At 40.2% G+C, this 27,003-nt stretch overlaps 1 protein-coding gene and 1 long non-coding RNA gene across 27 annotated transcripts in view; one reads left to right on the top strand and one right to left on the bottom strand.

The window, feature by feature from the left end:
• TNRC6C (trinucleotide repeat containing adaptor 6C) overlaps positions 1–27,003 on the bottom strand; it is a 599,421-nt gene that overhangs the window by 47,498 nt on the left and 524,920 nt on the right. For 15 of the 26 annotated variants that reach the window (XM_078385974.1, XM_078385967.1, XM_078385970.1 and 12 more), the window contains 6 exons: positions 17,696–20,284; positions 7,425–7,634; positions 7,013–7,182; positions 5,837–5,917; positions 4,046–4,103; positions 3,593–3,738 (listed from right to left, as the gene is read on the bottom strand). In XM_078385974.1, coding sequence (XP_078242100.1) covers positions 3,593–3,738; positions 4,046–4,103; positions 5,837–5,917; positions 7,013–7,182; positions 7,425–7,634; positions 17,696–20,284 — 3,254 coding nt within the window. Of the gene's footprint in view, positions 1–3,592; positions 3,739–4,045; positions 4,104–5,836; positions 5,918–7,012; positions 7,183–7,424; positions 7,635–17,695; positions 20,285–22,487; positions 22,740–27,003 lie in introns of those variants that run through there. The other 11 variants (XM_078385968.1, XM_072990451.2, XM_078385978.1 and 8 more) reach the window with 3 other exon arrangements.
• On the top strand, positions 22,674–25,464 carry LOC144586909 (uncharacterized). The gene is made up of 2 exons (XR_013542007.1): positions 22,674–22,775; positions 25,171–25,464. It is a non-coding gene; the product is annotated as an uncharacterized LOC144586909 (long non-coding RNA).

Below are 27,003 nucleotides of genomic sequence, written 5' to 3'. Positions count from 1 at the left end.
TTCAATGAATGCATTTTATTATTTTTGTGACATGAAAAATGTATCATTAAAAAGCAATTGGTGCTTATTTTTAATTTGTAATCCATTTCATTACATTTTTGTGACCCTTAAAATTTGGGAGGTTGAAACAAAAATCTTGGAAAACAGTATGCATTAGAAAATTCAGGATTCCTTAAACTCTATTATTGTCTCTCATTAATATAGGCCATGATGAGAGTTCAAGATTACTAAATGCATTTTTCAGATTTCATATTGTCTCATATAGCTATACGGTCAGGGAACAGGGGTAAATTACCCCAAATGGGGTAAAAGTGAAAATCCTGGGGGTAATGAGGACGTGACCCTAACCCCCTTCCCTCCTCTTCCTCCTCCTCCTCATCTTCTGTCTGGAGGGGGGTCCCTGGCTACCCGATCCCCCCCCCGTTCTCTGGCCCAGCTGCAACCAAACCACAGCGGATGGTGGCCGGTGACGGGCCCTGGTCGGCGGCATATAGCAGCTGAGGCAGTGGTGGTGGGGCCGGCCGTGGCAGAGGGCGAGACTGGGGCAAGTGGTCGGAGTGCCCCAGCCAGGAGGAGCCTCTCCTTCCAGTGCCTGGAGAGGTGGGTCGTGGTGGAGGGGGATGGGCGTGGCCACGACAGTGGCCCAGACCAGTCTCAGCCTCCTGGCACTGGGACAACGACGGCCCATGCCCTGTCCCCGTTCCTTGAGGAGCCTGTCAGGTGGCAGCGGCGCTTGCCCGGCTACACAGCTTCCTTCGGTGGCACCTCCATGCCACCCGCTGGCCAGGCCTGGCAGAGCCTCTCGCCCTCTGTGTGGCAGGTGTTGCGGCTCTTTGACAGCAAGGCCCATGGGAGCCCTGACACCGAGGCCCGATGCGGCTGCCCTGGTGAGCAGCTGCCGGAGCCAGTGCCAAAGGAGGTGCCGTCAGGCACCCCCTGGTGAGTAAGTCACCTGCTGCTCTTCGACTGCTGCTCAGGAGCCGCCCGCCGGCGGAGAAAGGGAGCCGCCCCCACAGGGCCAAGGACTGAGTGTGGCCCCGTCTGCTGGAGGAGGCAACCCGGGCGCAGTCGGTGAGGCTGCGGCAGCTGCGCTCGGCTGGCCGCGTGTGACCGAAATCCTTTCAAATCAAGGGGGTAATGTTGGCGTATATAAATGTTTTAGATGGTAAAAGGTAAAAAAGTTCCCTGACCCCTGAGCTATGCAGTCTCAACACAATAGCGTGAATTAGTGTACACTGTTTATCTTCTCTAATTAATAATAGTTACATATATATACCACTGATCCTTCAAACTGTTCCAGGCCTTCCCCATTTCTAGTCTCACAACCATGTAGGTTAGCCTGAGAAACAGTGACTGGCCCATGGCCATCTAGGGAGCTACAGTTCACATCTAAGTATTGACCTGAACATAGAATTCCCATCCCTGCCAAAGAATCTCAGCATTACCCACCACAGTGGATCACAACATTAGTGTAAATGGCACTTTATAAAGTAACATAACCCAATAAGACAGATCCTTGACCTAAACATCAGTGCTTAAGGAAATTGTATGTGACAGTGGCAGAGACAAAAAGTAACAATGGGGGAGTCATAAAAATTTAGATTGCTTTAGCTTAAATGAATCATCTATGCCCTTCTTAAATAAGGCACTTTGTTAATCTCTGCACTGATTATGGCAAGTTTATTTATTTTTATTTTATATATTGCATTTATACCCCGCCCATCTAATCAATTGACTACTCTGGGCCAAGTTAAATAATTTGGAATAAGAGATTAATCTACAGGAGAAAAGAAAAGGAGGTTTTATGTTATGGATGCATGTTGGTATATCCTTGTTTCTACAGTGGTGCCTCGCATAGCGACGTTAATCCGTTCCGGATTAATCGTCGCTATCCGGAAACATCGCTAAACGGAACTAAAAACTTCATTTAATGCGTTCCTATGGGACCCAAACTCACCATACAGCGAAGATCCTCCATAGCGCCGCCATTTTTGCCGCCTCGGTAAGCGAGGGCAGCACGCGAAAATGCTTGTGGCGGCCATTTTGGAACTGCCAATCAGCTGTTCTATAAACATCGCAATGCGAAACGCTTACCGTTCATTGCAATGCAATGTTTGCCCATTCAGAACATCGCAATGCAATCGTATTAGCGATCCCAAAAAATAGATCGCTATGCGGATTCGTCATTAAACAGTGTGCTCGTTATGCGAGGCACCACTGTACTTTATTGCTAGGGAACAGACAAAGTGAATGTTTAGCACCTGCCATTCTGTCCCAATCTGGGGAGCTAGGGAATTTCACCAAGATGCAACAGTTATTTAAATGTTGTTCAAGTCAGGTGCTACTACTGACAACGATCAACTCATCCCCAACACAGAAATGTTCTTTGCTCAATTCTTAGAAGGAACCAGTATCCATATTTATTACATACATCATGATATGCAAATTTGCTTGCATGATTTCAGCTACAAATAATTCAAACCTATTCCTTGGTAGTTCCTATAAGTGAGCGATGGGGAACCTTTGGTTCTCCAGAAGTTTCTACTTCTCACGTTCTGGCCTGTCTTACTGAAAGCAATTAGTGGTAAGATACTGTGAGCCCTGCAATCCCTGAATGCCTTTTTAAAGTTAACATCAGTTTAAATGTTTACTTGTTTTTAATTATTCAATTGTATTTTAATTAGTGCATAGTTTAATTGTTTTTTAATGTTTAACTTATGATGCTTTTAATTCTAGCCTTTTAAATACTGTCAGCCGCCTTGGGTCTCATCATGAAAAGGCAGCCTATCAAACAAACAGTTCAAAATGTCTGGTGGGCCAAGGTTCCTCAGCCTTGCTATAAAAGAAGAGCTAGAAGCAACAAATATGTAAGGCCGTGTGTTAACAGAAACATTTCCACCTCCATGGCAGTACAGTGGGGTCTTGACTTAAGAACGGCTTGAGTTAAGAACATTTTGACTTAAGAACCGCTCTCATAGGAAAATATTGACTTGACTTAAGTACTTAGATTTGAGTTAAGAACTGAAAAAAACCCACATGGGAGGCAGGGAAAGTGCAAAATTTGAACCTTCAGTTAACTGTTGGCCAGTGAAAAGGGTGCCTGTCTGCTTCCTCACTCCTCCCAGCGTTTAGAGAGTGGATTGGGAGACAATCTTCGGACTGCCTGGTCCTGTCCTGCCTGGACTGTATTTTCCCTGCCTTCCCTGAACCTTTCTTGACCTAAGAAAAAAAGAAACAAAATATCCCCCTCTAGTGGTCGAAGGCGGAATAGCAGTTTCCCATTAGTTTCTATGGACGGAAAAGAGCAGATACGGATTAAATGGTTTTCAATGCATTCCTATGGGAAATGCAGATTTGACTTGAGAACTTTTTGACTTGAGAACCGCCTTCCAATATGGATTAAGTTCTCAAGTCAAGACCCCACTGTAACAAAATTTCTCTTACAAGAGCTAAGAAAAAAAAGGAGAACTAAATAAAAGGGCAAACGGGTACCTTTTCACCCTCTACTGCACTTCCCATTTTTATAGGGCTAATCACTATTATGTTTCTTCTGTAAATAGTAACACCTGTATTCCCAAAATTCTGTGCCTACCTTGTCAAGGAAGGTGGGGCGGTCCATGGAAGACTCTTTGGAGATTGGTGGTGGGCGGCAGCCAAGGGGTTTGGTGACCATTCCGTTGTAGTCAGCCACTCCCATTCCACGCTTGTCCATTTCCACCTTCTTTTCCAGCAGAGCACCTGCAAATAGGAAATTAAAGGTGAAGCTCTCTCTCTCTCACACACACACACACACATACACAAAGGGAAACTTTTCAAAATCAAGATAAATAATAGTCCTATGAATACAGCTATCAGTGACATTCTCTTATATGTTGTAAGCCAAAATTTAAGTTGTGCTTTGCCTTTTAAAGATTTATGTTCGGCATGGAAGATAATTCACAACCAACCCAGTCCCTTGATAACATGCTGCCAGGAACTGCAATATTGTTTTCAGTGTAAAACACCATCTCTCAAAGATATCTATTTGAGGTACAGAAGTACTTACTCATGGCCTGATCCAGATTCATACTGTTACTCTTCAAGGCCTCTTCCGCTGGCTCTCTCTGAAAAAATGAGAATGGAGGTTTCTTCAAAATGAAGACATTGTAGGCCTTGTAATAATTTTTAAAATGGAGTGGAGAAGTGGGGAGCACATCTAGAGCTAAATTTTTCACCAAAGGAAAAAATCAATTATTTTGATGGATGCACTCCACTGGCTCAAACAGTAGTATTTTATAAGCATGTTAATCAGCAATATAAACTTTTCCTCCAACTCAATTTAGCATGATTTTCTAGGAGCAGTGATTAAGAGTACTTTGAATCCATTCTTTCCTTCATTTAGTGGTCCTAATTTTGCTCGCTAACATTGTCTTTGTAGTTACTGCACTCCTGCCATTATTTGGCAGTTAAAAGGTGGTGTGACTGAGAAATTTAGACAACCACCTGGCAGATATCCTTTGATTTGTATTCCTGCACTGTGCAGGGGGTTAAACTTGATGGCCTTATAGGCCCCTTCCAACTGCATTATTACATTATTCTATGATAATGAATTGGGAAGTTCACGATCCTGCCTGCCTGCCCCTACACATTTAATGAACATCAGTTTCATATGCAACAATCAGAAGAGCTTTTTATAGCATCGATATAAACATCCATCACTTGCCAACATTTTCCAATCAAGCTGCAACTAAATGCATAGGTGCTAGAGTCAGTTAAAGAGTTGGCATCCTCAACAGAATGACTTCAGGTAGACACTATTTGGGTGCATGGAGTGGAACTGGACTATGGCCCAAGTTCTGTTTTTGCTGTAGAGAAACTATGTGGCACCAAGCAAGTCCCCTCACCTCCTTTTAGGCTTAGCACTTAATTAATACAATAAGAATAACAAGTTATCCACAGGTATACAGAAAAGTCAAATGCAACAACGATGTTAAAATATTCTTCAAACTACAGTTGCTATATGATGCCTAGAACCATTAGCGTCTTCAAATATACCCCAATACAATCATAGTTCTTGCCATGGCATCTTCCATTCTCCCACTCTTCTGATGCCATGATTTCTTTTTCTCATTGCTTTTCATTTCTTTGCCCTTCCTTATCTTCCTAACTTTCTCTGTTTCTTCTATCTTTCCTCCTTCTATTTTTAAGGTAAAATTTAAACAACATAGCAGCCATTCAGCAGTGGCAGCTAATGTCTTCTTTCCTTGGTAACAACTACAGTGCAAGGGATAACCTGAAAGAACTTTGCACACCCACTGTTCCACCTAGAGGCAATCAATCAACCCCTGCTCAATTTTATATTCTTTCACTCTGTCAGTTCCAAAATCCAAAGTAAGAGACACCCTCCTCTTCCCTTTTACATTTGGTATGAAAGTTCTCATGCCATGCTGAGCAAGGGCCTCAGTTCAGCAGATGCTTCAGCACAGTGCAGTTACAGCATTTTTGTCAAACACACATGATGTGCTATTTACTCATTACTGACAAATGCAACTAAAGTTTGCCTGTAGGTAGGCACTTGACAGAGATTAATGAACAAAACAACCAACAAATGGTTGTTTTGTTTGTTTGATTCATAAGCACATGGAAGGAATATATGTGTTCTATTAATTATCAACCTATGGATATGTCAACACAAACATAGGCCTCACTGAACATAACAAGGCGTACTCACAAGTACATCTATACAGGTTTTAAATTCTGATGAAATGTATATGCAGTCTTCATAGTCATCTGCATTCTTTCAACTGTAGTGGTGAAATCACAGGAGATACTAGAATACAGTATGTATGTTACGTACCGGGAAGCCCATGTCTGTAAGCTGTTTTATCAGACGATTCATGATCCAGGCCTCATCTTGCTTACTAGATGTCTTCATGCCCTGAAAGGAAACACGGGAAAACATTTTAGGAGTGCAGTCCTAGATAGAACTTGGAAGTAGCTAGTTACAGACAACTACGTTACTTGTAGTTCCCTCCTATTTTCAGTAACTTTGAGAAATCACTGTTCAAGATACTGAAGGAAGATGTGACACAGACCCTTTTAAAAAAATTGCAACAAAAACTGCACTCCAGTGACTCTCTGATCTAATCCATTTTTATTTTTATTTCAGAGCATGATTTCAAAGGGCATTTTAAAGTCAGGTTAGATGGTGCCTTGAAATGCATCACCAGAAAACGGTTCTTCCTCTAAGATGCTCACTTAAAGAAGCCATTTTACACTGAAAAGCTCTGATATGGATCATTCTGTACAGAACATTGGGAAAAAAGTCTTTGTCACTATCAATGTCACAGTATCTAAAGTGTGACACTTAAATGGACCTTACAGTTTGCTCCATCACTATTTAGACAGTTATATATCTATTCTTTGGTCCCTTTTTCCAGGGCATGACTGCAAGTCTCTTACTCCAGGGAATGATTGGACTGTTGATACTGTGACTACAAAAGTCAAAAGCCAAATCACACAAAAGTATTTGGATTGAACACTCTCCAGCAGTCAACCATCCTATCTTCTTCCCTCCCTCACTCCTGCATCAGTTCTGTCACATTTCTTTGTCTTAGTTAAAATATAACACTTGTTTCTAAAGCTATTAGGACGACCTCACATGGTTACGATCTGTAACACTCTTGGAGAGTCTTGTAGTACAGTTCTGCACTCTAAGTACCAAGGTGCTCTTTGTACAGATGACGAGAGGTGTCTATGCACTATCTGGATTAAGAACAACTAACTCCATTGTGTTAGAAAGATTCTAATAGAGATGGGCCATCGAATCTCAAGAAATGCTCTAATCCACCTCTGCTTTCCAAAAGGAGGCACACAAAATCAGAAAATGCATCTATCTTTATGTCAATCTTATTGCAATACTCTTCCAAAATAATGACTTTCCTCAAATAATTTTGACAGCATAAAAATCACTGCATGAACCATTCCAGTACCTGTCTTAGTGATTTTTATGACACGACATGTTGAATCATACCTTTTGAAGTCCTTTCTTTGGAGCATTCCCCCAGGAGCTACAAGAGGAATTGCTCTCTTGTGAAGCAGTATTATTCCACATATCTGCTTCTTCATCTTCCCACTGACTTGTACTGAGATTTACTTCATCTCCACCACTGCCCCAGCCTTCTTGCATAGAAGATTTAGAAGCTAGGTGACAAACAGAGGATCCAAGTTAGCCTTCTTATACTTTTTTGTTTGTAAACATAACTTATATTTTATTTTACTAATATGTAAGCTTATGTTTGAATTGACAAAGCAGATATCAGATCTCATTCAGAAGCTGCTTTTAGTATAAGCTGAAAATGGGTTATGGGCAAGTACAGCTAATGTTCATCATGTCCGTGTTTTTCACCTCTGGCAGTATAATATATACACACATACATAATCACCTGGTTTGCACAGTGCTGGGGCGGCAGCTGGTGCACTCACTCTTCCATATGTCCCTGCTGACTCAGCAGAATTATCTCCCCACCCTGTACCACTGCTGGGGGGCTTCCCCCACGCTGAAGTGCCATTATCAACTGCAGCAGAAGGGGAGGAAGGCTCTCCCCACGAAGCTTCAGGCTTTGCATGGACAGCAGGCATCTCTCCCCAGCCTGCTGAAATCAGAAAGAAAGAACAACTGTGGTTAAAAGGAAGAAATAAAAATAAATGTAACATTTCAAAAACATCTTACAAAAAAGTACTGAAAAACATCACTATGCAAAACTGGTGAACATGAAGCAACTGGCACAAACAGAAATTAGAAAGTCTTGTAAGACAGACTTTCTAAATTTGTGCTCTTTCAAAGAAGATTCAAGAATCTGTATGACACAGTCAGGATATAATTTATTAAAAAGGCAATTTCACTCTCTGTCATAAATATTTTCAAGTATCAGTTATAAGTAAAATCTGTTTACTTCATACAAATGCGCAACAGCTATAATAACAGACTGCTGCAGTTTGTTTTTCAGCTAGCTCTGCTTTATCATTACATCCAAACCTGAACAAACTGTCATTAGTCTTAACTGTGGTTTACAAAAACAAATTAATGTCAAACTATGATTTACAATCCTAGTTTGTTTTCCTAATTCATAATTAAGATTCTCAAAGTTTTCACTTCAGACATAATTATCAAGGTAGTGAACACAGTAAATGAAAGCTTCTGATCACTCCTTTGAAGCAGTGCCAAGTCAAAGGCGTGTACATGTAAGACTACACAACGGCTTAATATTACGTCCAGACCAGAACAACATGTTCTTAATGTTTTCATAAGGGGTATTTGGCTCAGGAAAATAAGCTGGTCTAGTCATCCAGTCTTACTATTCAACAAAGTGAGATAGTAGCCAGCAAGATAAGTGGCAATGTAACACCACTGTTGTGGGCTGCATTTGCTTCTCTTTCTACAGAATTCTGTGTATCATTCACGATTCTTAGATTCTCAATAAGACAGAACTTTCTCCAGATGTCTTCCTGCAATATACTGCCAAAAATTAAATAGCAAGGGGAAAAATATTTAACTTTGAAGTTCTGCACTCAAACCAAAACAAAGTATCTGCAGCACAATGTGTTTTGAGCCATTCTACTTTTTAAAAGCTGTTTGTTTTCAACCATCCTATCACTGTAAACAGCTTATGAGATGACTGGGAAGTACCATCTTAGTGATCAACCCTACCTTTTCAAGTCTACTCCCCATTGGTCCTCTCCAAAAGGAATAGTTATCATAGGAAGCAGCGCTGCGAAGTCAAGCTTCGTGCTGCTATTTCCCAATGCCTAGACCTTAATGCAGTAAGGTCTCGGTGTGTAACTCACAGACAGCATACACCATTGCACTAATCACCTAGTCATTAGCCAGTTGCAGAAGAAAGAAATCACTGTTAGCTTTTACTATCAGGTTGATTTTTTTTTATCTAGCATGCTGAAACATGCTGTTTAATTTTAGATTTTTTTTGGAAGGCTTCTAAATATGAAGTTCAAGCATTAGAAGGAATGTCATCTCTGAACTGTCTAAAGAATAAAATTTGTTTATAATGTCTGCCCGGAAGTACGATACTGAAAGAGTATCTGCGAAGATTCTCAATCATCCAGGTGAGGTTATCTGGAAGTTGAGTAATGGCAACTGGATTTCTTTCTTATCAGGCTGAAATGTTTCATTACTCATCCAGTCTGAGGAGACTGAAAAAGGTTCAGTGAGTCCTTGGTTAAAATCCCTTCTTAATCCCCAGCTGGGGAAGTTTGGACAAATCTTATCACTTGCTCTCACTGAAAACTGGTTGTAAGGACTGATCCCAAAGACTTATTGTTAGGTGGAATATGGACTATAAGGCACTTTATACATTACAAGCACACAGGACTAGTAAATAGACTCAAACTCCAGCAAATAATTAGCAACCCACTTGTAGTTTCACAACAGTACACAACGTGCAGTGATCAAATTAAAACCAAACAGGATTTTCCTAAGTAGAGAGTTTTGACATAATTACAGTACGTACCAAAAATATCAGCTAGAGGTTAATTATTTCTTCTACAGTATTTTTCAAATAACATATAGTAATGGGAAATGTCTACATTCAGATGGAAAAAGCCACCATAATGTATCTACCCTTTTGCCCTCATTCACGTTACAAAGCACAAAATTTAGACAATCTCCAGTACAATAATCAAGAGCTGCTCTACTGTTGGGACTAGCTTGATTTGTCAAATGGTGTGTCTGCAGACACATCCTGACACTGATCAATATACAACAGACTTTTCTGATTTGAAACTACATGTGCCTGAAGCATCAAACAGGGTTTGGAATGCAATGATAATATTTGGATACAACTTCATCAGGAACTACTCCAGGTTCCCATTTCATCTGTGGTCTTTTGAAGCTTTTGATTTTTTTTTTATTTAAGAAGTTTTCTCATACAGAGAACAGAATGTTACAAAATCCTGAATGTTACAAAAACCCAGAGAATTCTTTGTGCACAAACAAGAGCACTATAAGGAGCTAAGGTAGTCTATGCTGCTGACGGGGCTAATAAAGGGCTTAGGAATGACTGGGGAGCTGGTATCACAGCCAGGACAGTCAAGCTGGTCCTAGAGAGCGAAGGGTAAGAGAAAATGGAGAGAAAGAAGAGACAAGCAGCAGAACTAGAAGGCACGAGGCGGAGGGCTAGAAGACAAGAAGAATTACTGTATATCCTAAACTATGGACTAACCAAGACAAGGCCAAATGGACATGTCCAAGGGAAGGAAGGAAAACCAGAGACAGAATAGGGCACATGGAGAAGGTTAATAAGGCAAAGAGCTGCAACTATTTATCTGAAATGATCAAATCCTTGACTTCTCTTCTGCTCACTTCCATTTTCATTCAGCATTCATATACTGACATATATATTGTCACAGAGGAAATTAAGGATCATTAAATATTAGAAAGGAAGCCAGAATGCATAATTTAAAGAGTTCTCAGCCTTTGTAAAAATATATTTAATTTCATTCTGAGCACTGTAATTTCCACTGCAACATGTAGATTCATTTATTAAGTTAAAAAAAAGGAAGAGGCCAGTTTCCCTTTATGGTCAATAATAATGATCAATCTCAATCAGTATTGTGCTAGTCATTTTGTTAAATACATTATGTATTGAGCCACATAATATTAGGTAAATTACTGGCCACAACAATAGAGTTCATGCCCCAGCAAATTAGTTGTTATTATATGAAAACAGTAACATATGTAAACATAATCTGTAAAGTTCTTCAGAGTTTAAATGAAGTGCAAAAAGTTACAGAGTTTATCGTGATTGCAGTTAATTAGAAAAATACCGTACTTAAACAGCAGCTTGGGCATTGCTTACTTTTACATTTGAACCAATTCAAAATTCACTGGTGATTTAAGAATAGCTATAATATTTGCATTTCTTAACACACATAGACACACACTTTTCAATCAGGCAAAACAAGGTATTACTGTACTAGTGTTTCATATGCTTCCAGAAGTATGCATCCAGAAACTTTTGCAGGCATTAGCAAAATATGGTGAGGAAATCTCAAGGATGAGAGAAAGTGTATTTGGTTTTCTATAGCTGCGACATTTGTTATGCTTAATCTCCCAACATAAACAAGGCATTCCTTGTTAACTTGGAAACCTTCTGTAACACTGATTTGCTTTCCCTGGCTTCAGATAAATTTCACTCAAAAGATCTCCACCTGCTGAATGATATGTTACTGTGTTTCCCTGAAAATAAGACAGGGTCTTATATTAATTTTTACTCCAAAAAACACATTAGTGCTTATTTTCAGGGCATATTTTATTTTCTCATGTACAACCATCTACATTTATTCAAATACAGTCGTGTCATCTTCTTCTGGTTGCTGCACAATGGTGGAGGGTGGGGTTTCACTTAACTATGGCTTATTTTTGGGGTAGAGCTTATATTAGGAGCACCCTGAAAAATCATACCAGGGCTTATTTTCAGGTTAGGTCTTATTTTCAGGGAAACAGGGTAATAGCAAAGCCACACTTTACTTCAACACTGTACCTCATTTTATTCTAATCAAATTGATGATAAGTAATTGACTCACACGTATTTAAAAGTCCTAAATTTCAGATTCCTGATTTCCTGTATCTACTAGAAAAACTGACATGAACTAGGATAAGTTCAACTGCCCAGAGTAGACCTTTGGTCTAGATGGGTGGGATAGAAATCTAATAAATAAATAAATGAATGAATGAATGAATGAATGAATGAATGAATGAATGAATGAATGAATGAATGAATGAATGAATGTTAGTTAATTAAGCTGGCATAAGTGCAATTGCATAAACTGCAGTTGTGACTGGCTACTAATTATTTTTGAGCTGCAGCTTGTCTCTCTCATTGCATGCCACCTGCTGCAGTTGATGCACTAGGAGGGATACAACTGGCAACTCATGAACATGAGGCAATTTACTGCCATGATTTATGCCACTGTGTAATCAATACGATTGTGGCCAGTGTCTCTGAAGTTCGAATTAGCATGTGGCAAAATAAGTACTATAAATACTCTCTTAAATTAATGGACAGAAGATCTACCAAATATTGTTCAGGGTTTTTGAATTCACCTGAAAATTCAATTGTGGGTAATAAACTTCATAGTGTTGCTTGCATTGAATGGATGGGCTGCATTTTGCCTGCAAAAAATCACAGTAGGAGAAAGAGCTGGAGGGGGAATCCTTTTTGGTGAGGAGCTATGAGAGATCACTTGGCATTTATTTTTCATTTCTTATGCCTGTATAGCTGAAGAGGTGCCTGGAGAAATGGCTAACTCTTATCCCACAACACCCTATTGTATTGCACCAGCACAACTTCCTCCCTAAAGGGCCACTTGAAAATAAAATAAACCACAAATCAGTAGGCAAATCACATAATGTCTCCATGGGATAACCAAGAACATGCATCTCAGTAAACAAAAAGCTTTTTTTCTATCCTCATGATCACTGGAACTGATTTAAGTTCTGTTTTTGCTTTGTTTTGTTTTCTTCCTGTGCAATCCATCTAGAATTGAAAATCCAAATGGTATTAAATTCAGGTTTTCACTTTTTAATACATGGCTAGGCTTAACGTTTGTTATTGTGCAAGCTACAAATGTCCAGATATAGCCATGTTTAAGCAACCAGTCACTGTTGGGATACAGGAAGATGCTTTTATGTCTATGGGTTCCGGATTTTGTTTTTTCACATTTTCCAGAGAAAATCTGACAACTGCTTTTAAAACAAATCACTTATATGAGAATTTGTTGTACCTACCTGCAAACTGCTTTACATTAAAATCTGAGCAGAAACTGGTCAATCATCCTTCAAGTATAGAAGGATATATGTCCTTTTTCCTACGAATCAGCAATAGTCCTTTTTTTTTTTAATTAGGTAAGAAGAATACTTATACCGGTAGTAAAATCTATGTATCCTCTCTACAGTATGCATAGATGATTCAGATTCAGGACTGGTATATTCTGTGCCGCCAGGGACGTGGTGGCGCTGTGGGCTAAACCGCAGAAGCCTGTGCTGCAGGGTCAGAAGATCCGGCAGTCGTAAGATCAAATCCACGCGACGGAATGAGCACCTGTCGCTTGTCCCAGCTCCCGCCAACCTAGCGGTTCGAAAGCATGCAAATGCGAGTAGATAAATAGGGACCACCTCGGTGGGAAGGTAAACAGCGTTCCGTGTCTAAATCACACTGGCCATGTGACCACGGAAAGATTGTCTTTGGACAAACGCTGGCTCTATGGCTTGAAGAGCGGGATGAGCGCCGCCCCCTAGAGTCGGACACGACTGGACAAAAATTGTCAAGGGAAACCTTTACCTTTACCTTTATATTCTGTGCCATCACAGAGCACTGTGAGCTTTGGACTGATTACCTGTGAGAGAAAGTATTTAAGCAACTAGACTTATCAGTTGAGCTACTCAATTCCTTCCTTAAAGCTAGATGTTCTGAATGAGTAGATGGGGGTGGACTCCCAACTCAGAAAACTACTAGGAACCCAAAGCTCAGTCTTCATTGTGTTATTTCCTTTGTTAAGGAGGAGAGACATTACATCTTTAAGTCTAAATGCTTTCCTTCCCATTATCTAGAGGAGATATAACACCTGCATCATTTAAATATTTCTCCTCCTCCCTCCCACACAACAAGATATACTGAACCACTGGAATGTTATGTTTGGAGCCACTGAAATTTTAAAACTGAATAGCATATCATACATATATGTTTTTTACAACTCCTGTAAGTTCCAAAAGAAATCGATTAGGTCCTGATGGCACACAAATGATTCAAAATAAGAAATTTCTACATCTTATTAGGCTCCCCGCATTACATCACTAGAAGACAATATTTTATCAGAGTTCTAAATTACAATGAAAATTGTGTCTTGCTACCATTTTAGTTTCCTTAAGTGAAGAATACTATCACATCTAGGTATCTGATTCACCAGGGAGTGACAGTGAAGTTTGATTGCAGAAGAAAAGTGTAAGCCCTTTCTCTTCATGAGGTTGATAATCTCCCACTCAGGCTGGGAGCATTTACTAAACACCTGCCCACACAGAGGCTGCCTTTCCCCTATGGGTGACCAGGTACTGACACTGATGACACAAATCATGGCAGTTGACTAGCATTCTAGAGATGAAGGGTTTTCATTGTTAATCCACCATATTATATCAGTACCAACCCTGGGGAATGCCATAATCAGGCCACGTTATTGGTGGAGGATAGCAGTACCATCTCAAACACAAAGGACTATTTTTCCCAGAAGGCTGAAAACTTCAGGATTTGCTTGTTTCTTTTTTTTAAAAAAAACAAGATGTTTTATGGAGTCCTGCCCTCCCATTAGGACAATGGAGGCAATATACCTAACTTGTGCAGATCAAGAGAAGCAGTGGGTCAGGTCAGGACCCTCTTCCTAATCCATCACCTCTTCTGCCTGCTGCAGCCATCTTTATAGTTCCCTGGATAACCTCAACAGTGCTGTTGGTACTGCTGCTGCATGCATGCAATGTTCCGTCAAGACCCTCCAGCACATGGGCCTATAGCTCACCACTGCTCTCAAAACAGGGTCCCTCCTCTGAACAAGACACAGTGAGAGAGGGGAGGGTCTAAGCTGCCACCATTTTGCCACAACAATAGCAACTATTGTGTAACTTTACTGAACAATAAACAGTATTTTAAAGTTTGGGATATGGTATGTGTAATACCTTAATCAAATGAAATATTCCATCCCCAGACCACAGCCTTGAGGATAAGCCTAAGAGTGCTGGCACTGCTAAGGTAGTAACACAATTACAGGAATTAACAGGCAGGGAGTAAAAGGTGGCATTCTGTTTCAGGCAACACAGCCCTTTTTAAAGGTCTCGTGGCTACAGAAGAGCCTGTAAATATGACTGTAGAAGCTACATGACTGCAGCAGGAAGAAGGAAGGGACAAGTTTTTGTTTCCCATTGGACTGAGACAGGGAGAATGGGTTGCTTATATCATTTTCGTTCTCTCAGTTCTATTCATGTGTAGGATTAGCCAAAGAACTCCTTCCTCTATGGCATTCCTTCTTCCACTTTTACATTCCCCAAGTCTCAACTTTAATTTCTTCTTGTACCGAAGACGTGTCTAGCACCAGAAGACTCATCTCCCCATCTTTATTCACCTATAAGATCTGATTTGTTTTTCAAACTAAATGTATGCACACAGAGAAACTATAAATGGAATAAGAATCTAGCTAGTACTGGAGAACTGTATTGAGGAGGAAATGTAAAATAACTGTCGGGGCCATAGGCACTAGTCACTCAGCTACAAAGCCTTTCTTGAAAACTGGGAATTTGGTGAGTACTTCTATAGCTAATCTCTAAAGAATAAGGGATCTAGATTACCACTTGAGAGGAGTATATATAAACATGCAGCTTCTGAGCTAGGGTAGAAGATAAATTTAAAAATATAAAATAATTGTCAGAATTTTGCGTTGTTAAATCCCCTGTGGTGAAATAATCTCCATTAAGAATCAATTACACATCTTATTCATTTATTTTTATTCATTCAGTTATTTTGATTTGTTTGTTGCTCACACAGTGATCACTTTTCAAACAAACAGAAGTGTGGGAAAATGTCTGTGTACTCAGTGAAAGTTGAAGGATGAGTCAACAAACACAGCTCAGTAGGGTCACTGTGACTATTACAGTTGTTCCTGCCACTGTGGGTCAGGCTACTCAATCTTCCCTATTACATATCCATGCTATTCTGGCCACTGCTTACCACTGTTAACTCCAACCTGCAGTCTGGTATTACTGGCTGGCAATGATGCATAAACCCACGTGGTCTAAGCAAAAGTGCCCGACATTTCCTGGTATATGCATCTACCAAACACACATGACCAAAATACAGTGAGAAGGCACTTCTAGTACAGTACTCTTATTACTTCTAGTACTCATATTACAGAGGAAAAGGTAAAAGGGATACTTAATGAAGAGTAAATGCACCAGTCCAAGCGTACCTCCACCTCAATTTTAGTCACACGATCTCCACTCCCTGAGAATCTTTTAAATAGTAGCCAAGAGAGTTGGGAGGGAGGGGAGCTAAAAAGACCAAGAAGGCACCCTATGTGTCCTGCACATCAGGGTGCACTCACAAAACTGATCCTACTTGGCTGATGCCTGCTTAGCTCACATGGAGATTCCATGGTACTTGTTACAGACATGTTCCCTTCATTAAGCCACTTAAAGTGTACTCATTCAACCTCAATGATGTCACTACTCTGGCTAATGACTCTTGAGTACACAAAGCTGCCTGGCACCCATCTGAATAACGGACAATATAGTTAAGTAAAGCTCAGGGGACCCAGAACTAATTACAGCACACCCCAAAAATTCAATTATAGGGACACCCTAAACTTCTAGAGACATGGAGTTCAAAGGCCAGCTCCCCCCAAAAAAAGAGAGAGAGAATATGCTCATTCACAAGGAATGAAATATCTTACAAACATTATCAGGTGGAGCACAAACAGAATTACACTATTTAAATTCTTTCTCTACAAAAACATCCCATCCTTATTGAGACCTGCTTTTTAAAATATATTTAAAAATGGGTTGTAGACTCTAGTCTAATATATTAACATTTTTAACTACCTAAGACTTCAAAACATTTTGGAAGTTTTCTTCACTACTGTAAAAAAACCTGGACATTTAGAAATTTACTATGACACAAATCACAGCTAATTATTTTTTTTCAACCAGTCAACCAAAGTGAAACGTGTACTTTCCTATTTTTCAATACAGAAAAATCATTGTATGAGCTAATGAAAAAAAAATCAGTGGTTCCAACAACTAAGCAGTCTTTTTGGAAATGTTCACAATAGAAGAAATATGTATTTGGCAGGCAACAGCCAGAGTAATAGAAACAGATGTATGTTATCTGAGAATCAGTATCAAAGACTGGACAGAGAATAAACAGCAACAGAACGAAGACAGCAGATTAGAAAAATATGGCACATCTTGTGAGAAAAATATTTTAGGACCTGTTCTATAAAATTCTAAAAGCCAAATAATTGTGTCTAGATTAAATGAAAGACATTTGATTGAACATAATAATCACGTTGTGGCTTTTAAACACACTTGTTTATATACATATGTTCTGATTTGAGAACTTGGTGTGTCCATCTAATTAGCAAAGTCATTTTATAATCTGATCTTTATTTCACTTTTTCCATTTGCTCTCGGCCATCAGCAAAAGATATTCTTCATTTACAATTTTGAAAGAAAAATGTTATAGAAATTGATTTAATAGCATATTATCTGCATATTTTTCACCCTTTTATTGATCTCTTCTTATATTTAACATTTTCATCTGACAAACCTAGTTTAGGCTGAAATCCTAAATACAATCACATAAGAGTAAGTCTCAAAGAATTCAATAGGATATTGGGAGTAAAAATGCTTAGGATTATATTGTTACCTTCTTATTTTTGCTCTAACTGTGAACTTTAATTTTGGGCTGAAAACCCATACACACATTCTGATGAAAATGAATATACTAGATATCACCTTTATGCGTTATTCATATCAAATGTGAATATATCTTTAAAACTGTCAGTACTTTAAAACTCTTACTACACTCTACACCACAATGTTTAAAAATTTCTTTCCAAAGTATAGCACACGTATTAGAAGAAACCAAAACATGTATCATACCTGGACCAAGCAGCGGGGACCGGTTTGACTGGGCACTTGACTGGTGCGGTGGCTGAGAATCAGCCATGTTTGCGTTGATAATGGTAGTGGTGGTGGTGGTGGCTGTGGTACTGCTCTGGATTACAGGATTATTTCTGTCCCACATGTTTACAGTCTTGTTGTTATTGTAATTTGGGTCCCCCCAAGCTGAGGTACCATCATCAATCTCCATCTTGCGCCGTATGGATGGTGGAGAGGGCTCTTCCCATCCAGTTGCTTCACTACTATCTTTCGGTTTGGTTGGCACTGGTCCACCAACCCATCCTGATCCAGTCTGTTTAACAGAAGCAGCTCCTCCCCAATTGCTCACATTATTGTCCTGGGATTTAGAAGCCCAATTCTGTTGGGGACTGGGTTTTAAAGATTCTCCCCAGCTTGTACCTGTATTAGCCTTGCTGTTTGTGCCATTTCCCCATCCGCTGGTCCCAGAACGTGTAGCATCATTCCAACCAGACCCTGATCTATTGTCGGCATCCCATCCAGAACCATTCTTTTTCCCATCTCCCAAGTGTCCAGGGACAGATGGGGAATCAACCCAATCTCCACTCCCCGAAGTCCAGCCTGGATTTGATTTCTGTCCATCTCCCCAGTTTTGAGATTTGGGTTTCTGAGGTTCACCCCATGTGGGTGACTTGTCCTCCTGATTTGTGGTCCCACTCCAAGTGTGGCCACTTTTGGCAGCAGCAGCATTATTAACAGCAGTAGAACATGTCGGCTCTCCCCATCCCCCAGGGCCATTTGGCGCTTTGTTATTGTTGTCGCCCCAACCTGTATTAGGTGGAACTGTTGCAGGCGGAGAGCTGACCCACCCAGATACTGAAGAGGTATTTGTACTGTTCATGATGGACCCATCATTCTTGCCCCCCGAGTTTGAAGGTTGAGTAGCTGCACAACCCCAGGCCTCCGTTCCATTGTCATTCTTTCGTTCAGACCTTGGAGATTCTTCAAATTCCCAGGCAGTGTTTTGCTTTACAGGAGTCTGTCCCCATCCAGTGTTGGACAGAACCCTTGGGTCAAGGTCACTCCTTGGCAACTGGACTTGCCCTTGGTCTATCATACCCTTGTCTCTTCGTCGGCCCTCTCCAGCTCCTTCTCTGCCACCACTGCCTTCATTCTGACTCCCATTACTATCATTACTTCCTTCACTACCTGTGTTGCCAGATGCTGCAGCTTTGGCCCAAGAGTTTATTTGTTCATTGCCCTGCTGCATGGCAGGATTCTGGCTGGTAACACTAGAGCTATCCCACCCTGTTGATCCTTTCCCATTGATGTCATTATTGGAATGCTGGTTTGGGGGCTTGCTCCATTCACCATTAATGCTATTGCTGGTGCTGCGGCTTGGGTGACCCCAAGCACCAGAATGCATATTACCAACACCACTGTTGCCACTGCCCCTGCCCCACGCTAAGACCCCAGGACCAGTAGGAGGCCCTGAATCCCATGCACTTGTTCCATTTCCTTCCTTTTGCACAGCACTGCTGGATCCATTTTGTTTAGCACTTAATGCTGAGTTCACAGTGTCTCCATTCCCCTGACTGAACCCAGAATTGCTGTTTCCTGTGGCAGGATTACTTGGGGACATCCCCCACACTGAATTGCCCATTCCTTCACCATTTCCCCCACTGACTTGAGAAACTGATGTCCCATTAGCACCAGGAAGGCTTTGCAGGTGGGGTGGGATGATGGCCCCCATGCCAACAGCCATGCCCCAGTTCGGCAGTCCATTTGTCTGCATTGCATTGATAGGGTTTGGTGAAGAGTTCATGGGGTTAGCATTATTTGGTCCATCAGTGTTAAGGTTCTGAGGTTGTACGCTGAAAGACACATTCTGAGAAGTGGACGTTTGTGGTTCTGTGCTCTCTTGCGGCAACAAGTTTCCCCAAGCACCTAAGGTGCCTGATGGGTTCCCATTCTGGTTGCTCATGTTCTGACCTATGGCACTGACTGGACTGCAAATACTGGAAGGGTTGCCTGCTCCCACAGTTCCTTCATGTCCGAGTACAGGCCAGGCAGCTGGATTGGCATTCGGGTTAAGGTTAAGATTTATGCCAGCATTTGAGTTGGAAGCACCCCAGCAATTTTGACTTCTACTATCTCCAATCATGTTGTCCATTTTTCCATCTCCACCGCTGGCAGAGCAATGAGCTAAGCCAGAGTTGGAACCTGTGGCAACACCCCACACTCTGGCTGAATTTCCATTACCATTTGCTCCACCAGCTCCAAGGGCACTCTGGTTAGAAGTGCTTTGGATGAGTGCTCCATTGGTGCCATTATTGCCATTGGGTTTCTTTGTATGTCCAGTGAAGTTGCCTTGGGCACTCCCTGTAGCCATGCTACTGTTCTCTGAGCCACAGTTGGAGGCAGAGTCAGTGTCTGTAGTACATTCTGAGGCAGACTCAGTCTCAGTTCCTGTAATGGAAGGCCACGCTTCCTTGTCAGTCCTGTCTATTATCACTTTATCCCAGCTGCAATTGGCTTCACTTCGGAAAGTGGGCTGCTGTCCCCAGTGAGTATTCTCATAATGATCTCCCAATCCGCTGTGACCAAGGTCTGAAAAATTAAATATGATGTAAATTAGTCTGCTATCCAATGACTCAAATACATCACTTGCATTTTTTGTTTGAGTGCTACTGTATGTTTATGTCATTCGAGATACTTCCTCCCTCCCTCCCTCCCAACCTAGTTTACGCATTATGCATCATCAACAACAAAAATCCCACTTTTGCTATGCTCTTGGGATAATGTAGCTTCCTCTAAAAATACAATAACGCATTTTAAAATCTGAAAAATAACTACACGTCACACTAATTCTATTTTTAAATGCTATTTCTTTTTTGTTAGGTTGCACCTATAAGGCTAGGTTGAAAAATTATACTACAGGATATGCAAACACATATTTTGTACCTGTCACAGAAATTTAAAGCCATACTGCAAATTGGTTTTTGTTTAGAACAAACAAATATTACAAATATTGACAGACTGCTGATTGTCAGTAAAGACTGCAAAATAAATTATGAGTGTACAATATATTTTAAACAGAAGAGAGGCTCTAGATTGAAGAAAGCAATTTCACTTATCTCTGTCACACATAGTTGTAATATTTTACTGAAATCAAAAACAGAAAAGAAAAATTCATCTTAATTAGGCTGATTCCAAAATTAGAAACACTAAGTTACAAATAATAACATTTCATCATTTTCAGTTTATACATCTTTCAGGAATTAGATGAAATCAGAGAAGCATTTTATAAACTATATCTGCATATTTAATACTGATGAAATACATGGTACACCATACATACACGCCCACTCACAAGCTGTCACTCCAACACAGAAGGTGGAGTCCATGAACATTGCAGAAACACTGGGGCAAGGTATTCCCTTAAATCAGATCAGACACATTAGTTCTGCCAAGCATAGGACTAGCCTCTGAGATTACCAACAAGAAAATATAGACATTTCAGGACTGTGGCTTTGGATATATTAAAAGACAGAAAATCCAGTATGAAAAGGATAATTATGACGACCATTAATAAAGATAATCACTAACATTTTGTAGCGCAATACTGATAACTATTTGGCAAAAACGCAAGGTATATGTCATATCTAACCAGGAATTTTAAAAAAGAACAAAACTTGACCAATGAGCCAATCAAGCAGAATTCTAACAGTTGTTAAAGGTCAACACATAAACCACTCCCCAAACAATTTGCATTCTAGATTTCTACATTTGAGCTGTTTCGATTCTAAATGGAGACGAGACTGATTTCCCTCGTAGAAATGAAAAGTTATCCATGCCACATTTGCACCACATATGGGTACCATACTTGCTAATTTAAATGCCCAATTAAGTCATACGAGATGTTAATTCCAAACACAACCTTCTATATAAAACGTGGATATTCACTTTAAAATGTGCAGCACTGCTGGGACAAAAATAGTATTTTCAAATGAAACAGGTTAAGTCTCTCCAAAGCTGTTTAACAACAATAATATATGTGAGATTTCACCAGTATTTATACTCTGGTGTTCCACCAATTTGAAAACGGTTACCAATTCGGAAGACTCCAAGTAGACAACATCTTTCCATTTGTTGCTTTTATGTCACTGGCTGATTTTTATACTTTGAATTTCCCACTGTACGAATGTTTAAATGGGAATCTGTACTGTAAGTTTGCTTTTACAAGAACACTGACAGCATAAATGCTTGGACTGTAAAATGGTGCCGGAAAGGCACATGCAAATGTAACAGAGTGAAGAGATGAGTACACTAAATAAAGCAGCTCTATTTGCAGAGCAGCTCCAAAATTAGGTAACACGAGTGGAAAAGCCTTTTGCTCTTTTCATTCTTTTCCTCTACGGTATGCAACAAAATATGCTCCCTCTGATGTGAGAAACCTTTAATGCATTCCGGAAAAGAGCTGAACAGCATAAAACAGAGCATTCTTCATTATTAGATAATGAGTACTCTACGAAATACTAACACTCCAAAACCAAACAGCAGTAGATAATGATAAATAATAACTTCATTTTTTTTTCTGCCTAACATAGCGTATCTGTAGCAAGCAGCTCTTTCTCTGAGGACGCCATTTTATCAAACCTGAAAGGCAGCCAAAAGCTTAGGACGCTGTGCTGCTGCTGCTCTCTGAAACATTATGTAATAAATTGATTTAACAGAAGCAGATGCTATTTGCCCCCTTCTTCTCCCCCCCCCCCGCTTGCTACTCTAACGGGGCTGCCAAGGAATGAAATACCTGAGGAAAGGAGCTGCCCAACCATCCTAGGAGACGCTACATTGTGTGCAGAGCTGCCTCCCCTCCTGCATCTAGGTTCGCCTGGGCTCTCGGCTTCAATATGTCGGCTGTGTACAGAGTGAGCCTCATCCTGTAGAGCTGCCAAGAAAATCGCTCGGTGCAAGTGTGCGCCCGGACAACCTACAAGCTCACTCAGGCCTTTACCGGGCTGGCTTTTGGAAATGCCCTTTCCACACAAGGAGACTCCTCCAGCCCCCACCTCAGGACGCAGCCCCCTTAACTCTCTAGGTAAGGTAGCAACAGATGAGGATTTTAAAGCTTTGATTATCTAATTGCAGCTGACACTAAACCGATCTTCCTTCCTCCTTAAATTCTTTCAACTGTCACAAAACATTTTCACTTCGGGACCTTGCCACAATTAGCACGGTGGCTGCTTTTCTTCTGGTTTTTGAAAGTCAGCCAGAAGAACAGCCGCATACTGTCAATTGGCTGCATGCAAATCGATCCCCTCCTTCGTGCTTCCATCCTCCTCCTCCTCCTCCTCCTCCTCCCAGCTTCGTACAGCAGCGCTACACACTTGGCATACTAGCACGGCTGCAATTCAGGAGACAAACCTCACTGGAAACCTGGCTCGCATCCAGGTACTTAATTACTTCTCTGCCTCTATTGACAAAGTAGGAAATGTACAAGTCTTTCTTTTTTTTAAATCATGGCCTCTGCTTCTGAATATGCAGAATTGTCTCTGCAAACCGTATAAGACAAGCTGTAATCCTTTCAGTGTGAGATGGCAGGGAGGACCAGCTTCAACTGCTTGTTACAATTCACTGTTCGGCTCTCCAAATTTTTGTTGCATGCTGTTGTTTACTTCAGGGGGAAAATTGTGAAGTAAAGAGCCATCAACCCATACAGACCATGAGACTCTCAAGCGTGTAATGAACAAGGGTACAGTAAAATAATCACTTGGCCTTATTACTTAGAACACATTTGTTCTCATATGGGATAGGTATTCCCAGACGTAATTAAAGAATGCAGACTAATCTGTTACAAAAGATATCACAGGAATACAATCAGATGTGATTACACTGAAAGAAAAAAGTGGACATGTACCAGCAGTCCTTCATTTACATCCTAAAATTCTGAAATTGGAAAGGATATGTATATCAGGACACTACACCATAATATGCATACTGCTTATTCCATGTTGATTTTTTTTTCTTAACTCTCCCCCACTCCACGTTTCCAATCCAGAAGACCTAAGATACAGTACTACACTAGAAAGTATATAGGTGCTGCTGCTGTAAAGACCAAGACAGTTGAGTAGGATTTCTAGGGGTCAAGAGTTTCTATTCACTCGCCCTGTTCTGCAAGCATAAGCATACTTTCAATACTTTGCATATTCTTTTCTTTATCACTACTAAAAGAAGAAAAATGACACAAAAGCCAAAGGCAAATGTCCTTGATCTGCATGTTAGGTGGTAAACATAGGAACCCAGCAAATGTCAAATTCAGGTTATTTTGGTGAAAATTAAAAATGTAGAATATACAGTACAGTGGGGTCTTGACTTGAGAACTTAATCCGTATTGGAAGGCGGTTCTCAAGTCAAAAAGTCTGTAAGTCAAGTCTCCATTGACCTACAGTGCATTGAAAACCGATTAATCCCATAACAGGCCGTTTTTGTTCCATTTTGGTTTTTTTCTGGTCTGTAAGTCAAATCTCAGTCTGCAAGTCAAACCTAAATATTGCGGCCAGAGAAGTCTGTAACTCAAAAGTCTGTAAGTCAAGCCGTCTGTAAGTCAAGGGTCCACTGTATTTGGTTTAAAAACTCATTTATTAAAACTACTCAGTACTATTACTGTTCTCTCCCTGAATATTTAGCTGCTTTGTTCAAAAGTATGACTAAGTTCTTAATGGCTATAACTACTTTATACCACCACAAAGAAGTATGTTAGTTCTTGATATTTCATGCCTTACTTTTATAAATTATCACATTTTACATTTCCTGCATCATCTTGAGTCTGTAGGGCAGGATCCTCTTGGGGGTGAATTATTTATGCAATAAATGTAGTGCAAGCAGTATAACTTTTACAGACCTTGCATAAGGAAGCATCCAGTACCTTTCTATGCAAGTGTAAGCCAAATTTCCATAACAGGGATCTTTGTCAGTATACTGGCGTGTTATCTGCTAGGGGAAGATCCCATATTACTGCACCAGTTGAATATTGTACTCCGCTATAGTCAACAGGATCCCCGTTGAGGACCGATGGTGTCTTGGGGCTTTCCTCCCACAAAAGGCATATCCATGTACTTAACTGAGAAACATAGAAATGTTTGGGGGGGGCAGGTGGTTTACTACAAATATTTGCCTTTGAATGACTTACATCTGCCATAAAAACATAAAAATCCAATGGAAAAGTGGAAGTAGCTTCTGTTGTAGTTTCTAATAACTGCTATCAAAAAGCCACATATCAGCTCATGAACAAAATGTTTTAATACTCAGCTCTGAATAAGCACTTTACTTCCTCCTCCATTTAAAAAGGATTGTGTATTGATCTGTGGTTGTCAGAGATGGTGGGGTTGGGGTAGAGAGGCATTTAAGAAAAGATTTCATGCCAAAGTGTATGTCTGCATATTTTATGCTGAATATAACTGCAATATGTTGCTTTTCTGTTTCCCTTTAAACAGCGGATAGACATGCAAACCATAGATGGGATTCAACTGATGTTGGAAAAAAATCTGATCTGTCTGGTGGTGCCTATACATTTAAACAGCGTTTTTCCAGAAAAGCTCAAGTCTGGCATCTGAAAAAAGGAATACAAAATTGCAGTGGCAGGATTTAGGAATTTAAACCATCTTTCCAGTCTGGGACTTGGCCAACTTCTCATCACTAAATATTGGAAAGGAAATGGGAACGGTAATTGCTGTATCTGTTTTCCATTTATTATACATTGTTAGATTAAAACTTTTAATTTCTTCAAACTCTGGAGCAAAGCTTTTCTTTGTTCTTCTTGCAAATATTGAAGCTTAAGGCTCTCTAGTTACTCCACTTCCTCAGCTGTCTGGCTTCTTCTGGGAAAGTCTCAAGCTGTGAATAAATGCTGTATTCAACAATGCTAGGGATTTCTGGCTGGGAGATTGCTTTGTTTTCTGTTTTATTTCAGATAAATGCCAAATTGCAAATGAATTAATATTCTTTTAAAATCAATTTTGCTAGTGTAAGATATAATTATAGGAATGTTATACCCATACAAAAATGGTGAGTTTGAACTACAGTTCCAAGTTGCCATGCTCTCTGGGGGATCTGGGCAGTGACAGTCCAAAAAAATTCTTCCAAACTATGCAAAAGTGTCATGATTTATACTGAAATCCTAAAGGCCTCCAAAAAGCCGTATTTAGGGCTTATCTATCTATCTATCCATGGGGGAGAGAGAAGATGCACATGAAACTTGGAACATATATAAACATATTAGGGTATGTGTGCTAAAATCATCTTTGTACTGAGCAATCAATCTATGTCTCTGGAAGTGTTGTCTGCAATCTGGAACTGGTTTTGTATCATAAGCATTCCCCACTGTAAATAGCTGTTATGTCATAAACATCCCAGAGGAAGATTAGGGCTTCAAGTGGGGCATAAGCGGCAGGAAGAGCAGGTTAACTTCCAACCAGTCAAAACCGATTAGCTGTGCTAAAAATATACAAAAACTCCATTGTGAAGAAGTAAAGGTTTGCAAATTATATACCTCACTTGGTATATTTCAGAAGCTCCCAAAGCTCAGAAAACTTTAGCCTCTTACCATGGCTCTGTTCTTCCCCTTTTGCCTATCAGCAATTATTTTAAAGGCCTGGAATTAAAGGTCACGGCCAACATTCTCTTTTGACCGTTCAACTCCAGGCACCAATAATTCCACTTTCCTATTATGCAGGGAGACCCCACCCAACAGGATTTTAGCCAATAAAAACAATATGTTAGTATTTTACTTTTCTTACTTTTTAATACTACCATATGCTACACACTAACATGAATAGTGTAGTAGAATAAAAATATTCATTCTGGACATGAATAAATTAATCCTGAAAATTAGAATTTCAGCTACCAAAGAACTGACATTTCAATTAATGCCCTACAGGTAGAATGCGACTAGGTTTAAAAGCAAATGTTAACAAACACATAATCAACTGAATTTTATATTTTCCTTGCCTTCTTACTGGATGTAGGGCTGAATAATGCCTGGGGGGGGAATTCCATAATTTGGTACCTACCTAAAAATGCTTTTAGACAAAAGCACCCATCCAATCTTCTGTATACCCAGGAAAATAAGCTAACATCCAGATTCTAATGTGTTATTTAGAATTGTATAACTATGGCTATTGTATTTTGGACATGGCAAAATTCACTAGAAAAGACAACAATCCTAGGAAAAGTGGGAGGCTGTAGGAAAAGAGGAAAACCTAATATAAGGTGGAAGAGAATGAGAAAGGAAGCCACAATCTTCTGTTTGTAAGACATGAGCTAGGCTT

The sequence above is a fragment of the Pogona vitticeps genome, chromosome 2, assembly GCF_051106095.1.
Source record: "Pogona vitticeps strain Pit_001003342236 chromosome 2, PviZW2.1, whole genome shotgun sequence".
Classification (NCBI taxonomy): domain Eukaryota; kingdom Metazoa; phylum Chordata; class Lepidosauria; order Squamata; family Agamidae; genus Pogona; species Pogona vitticeps.
Note: the sequence above shows the minus strand (reverse complement) of the source record. Positions and strands in the feature narration are given on the sequence as shown.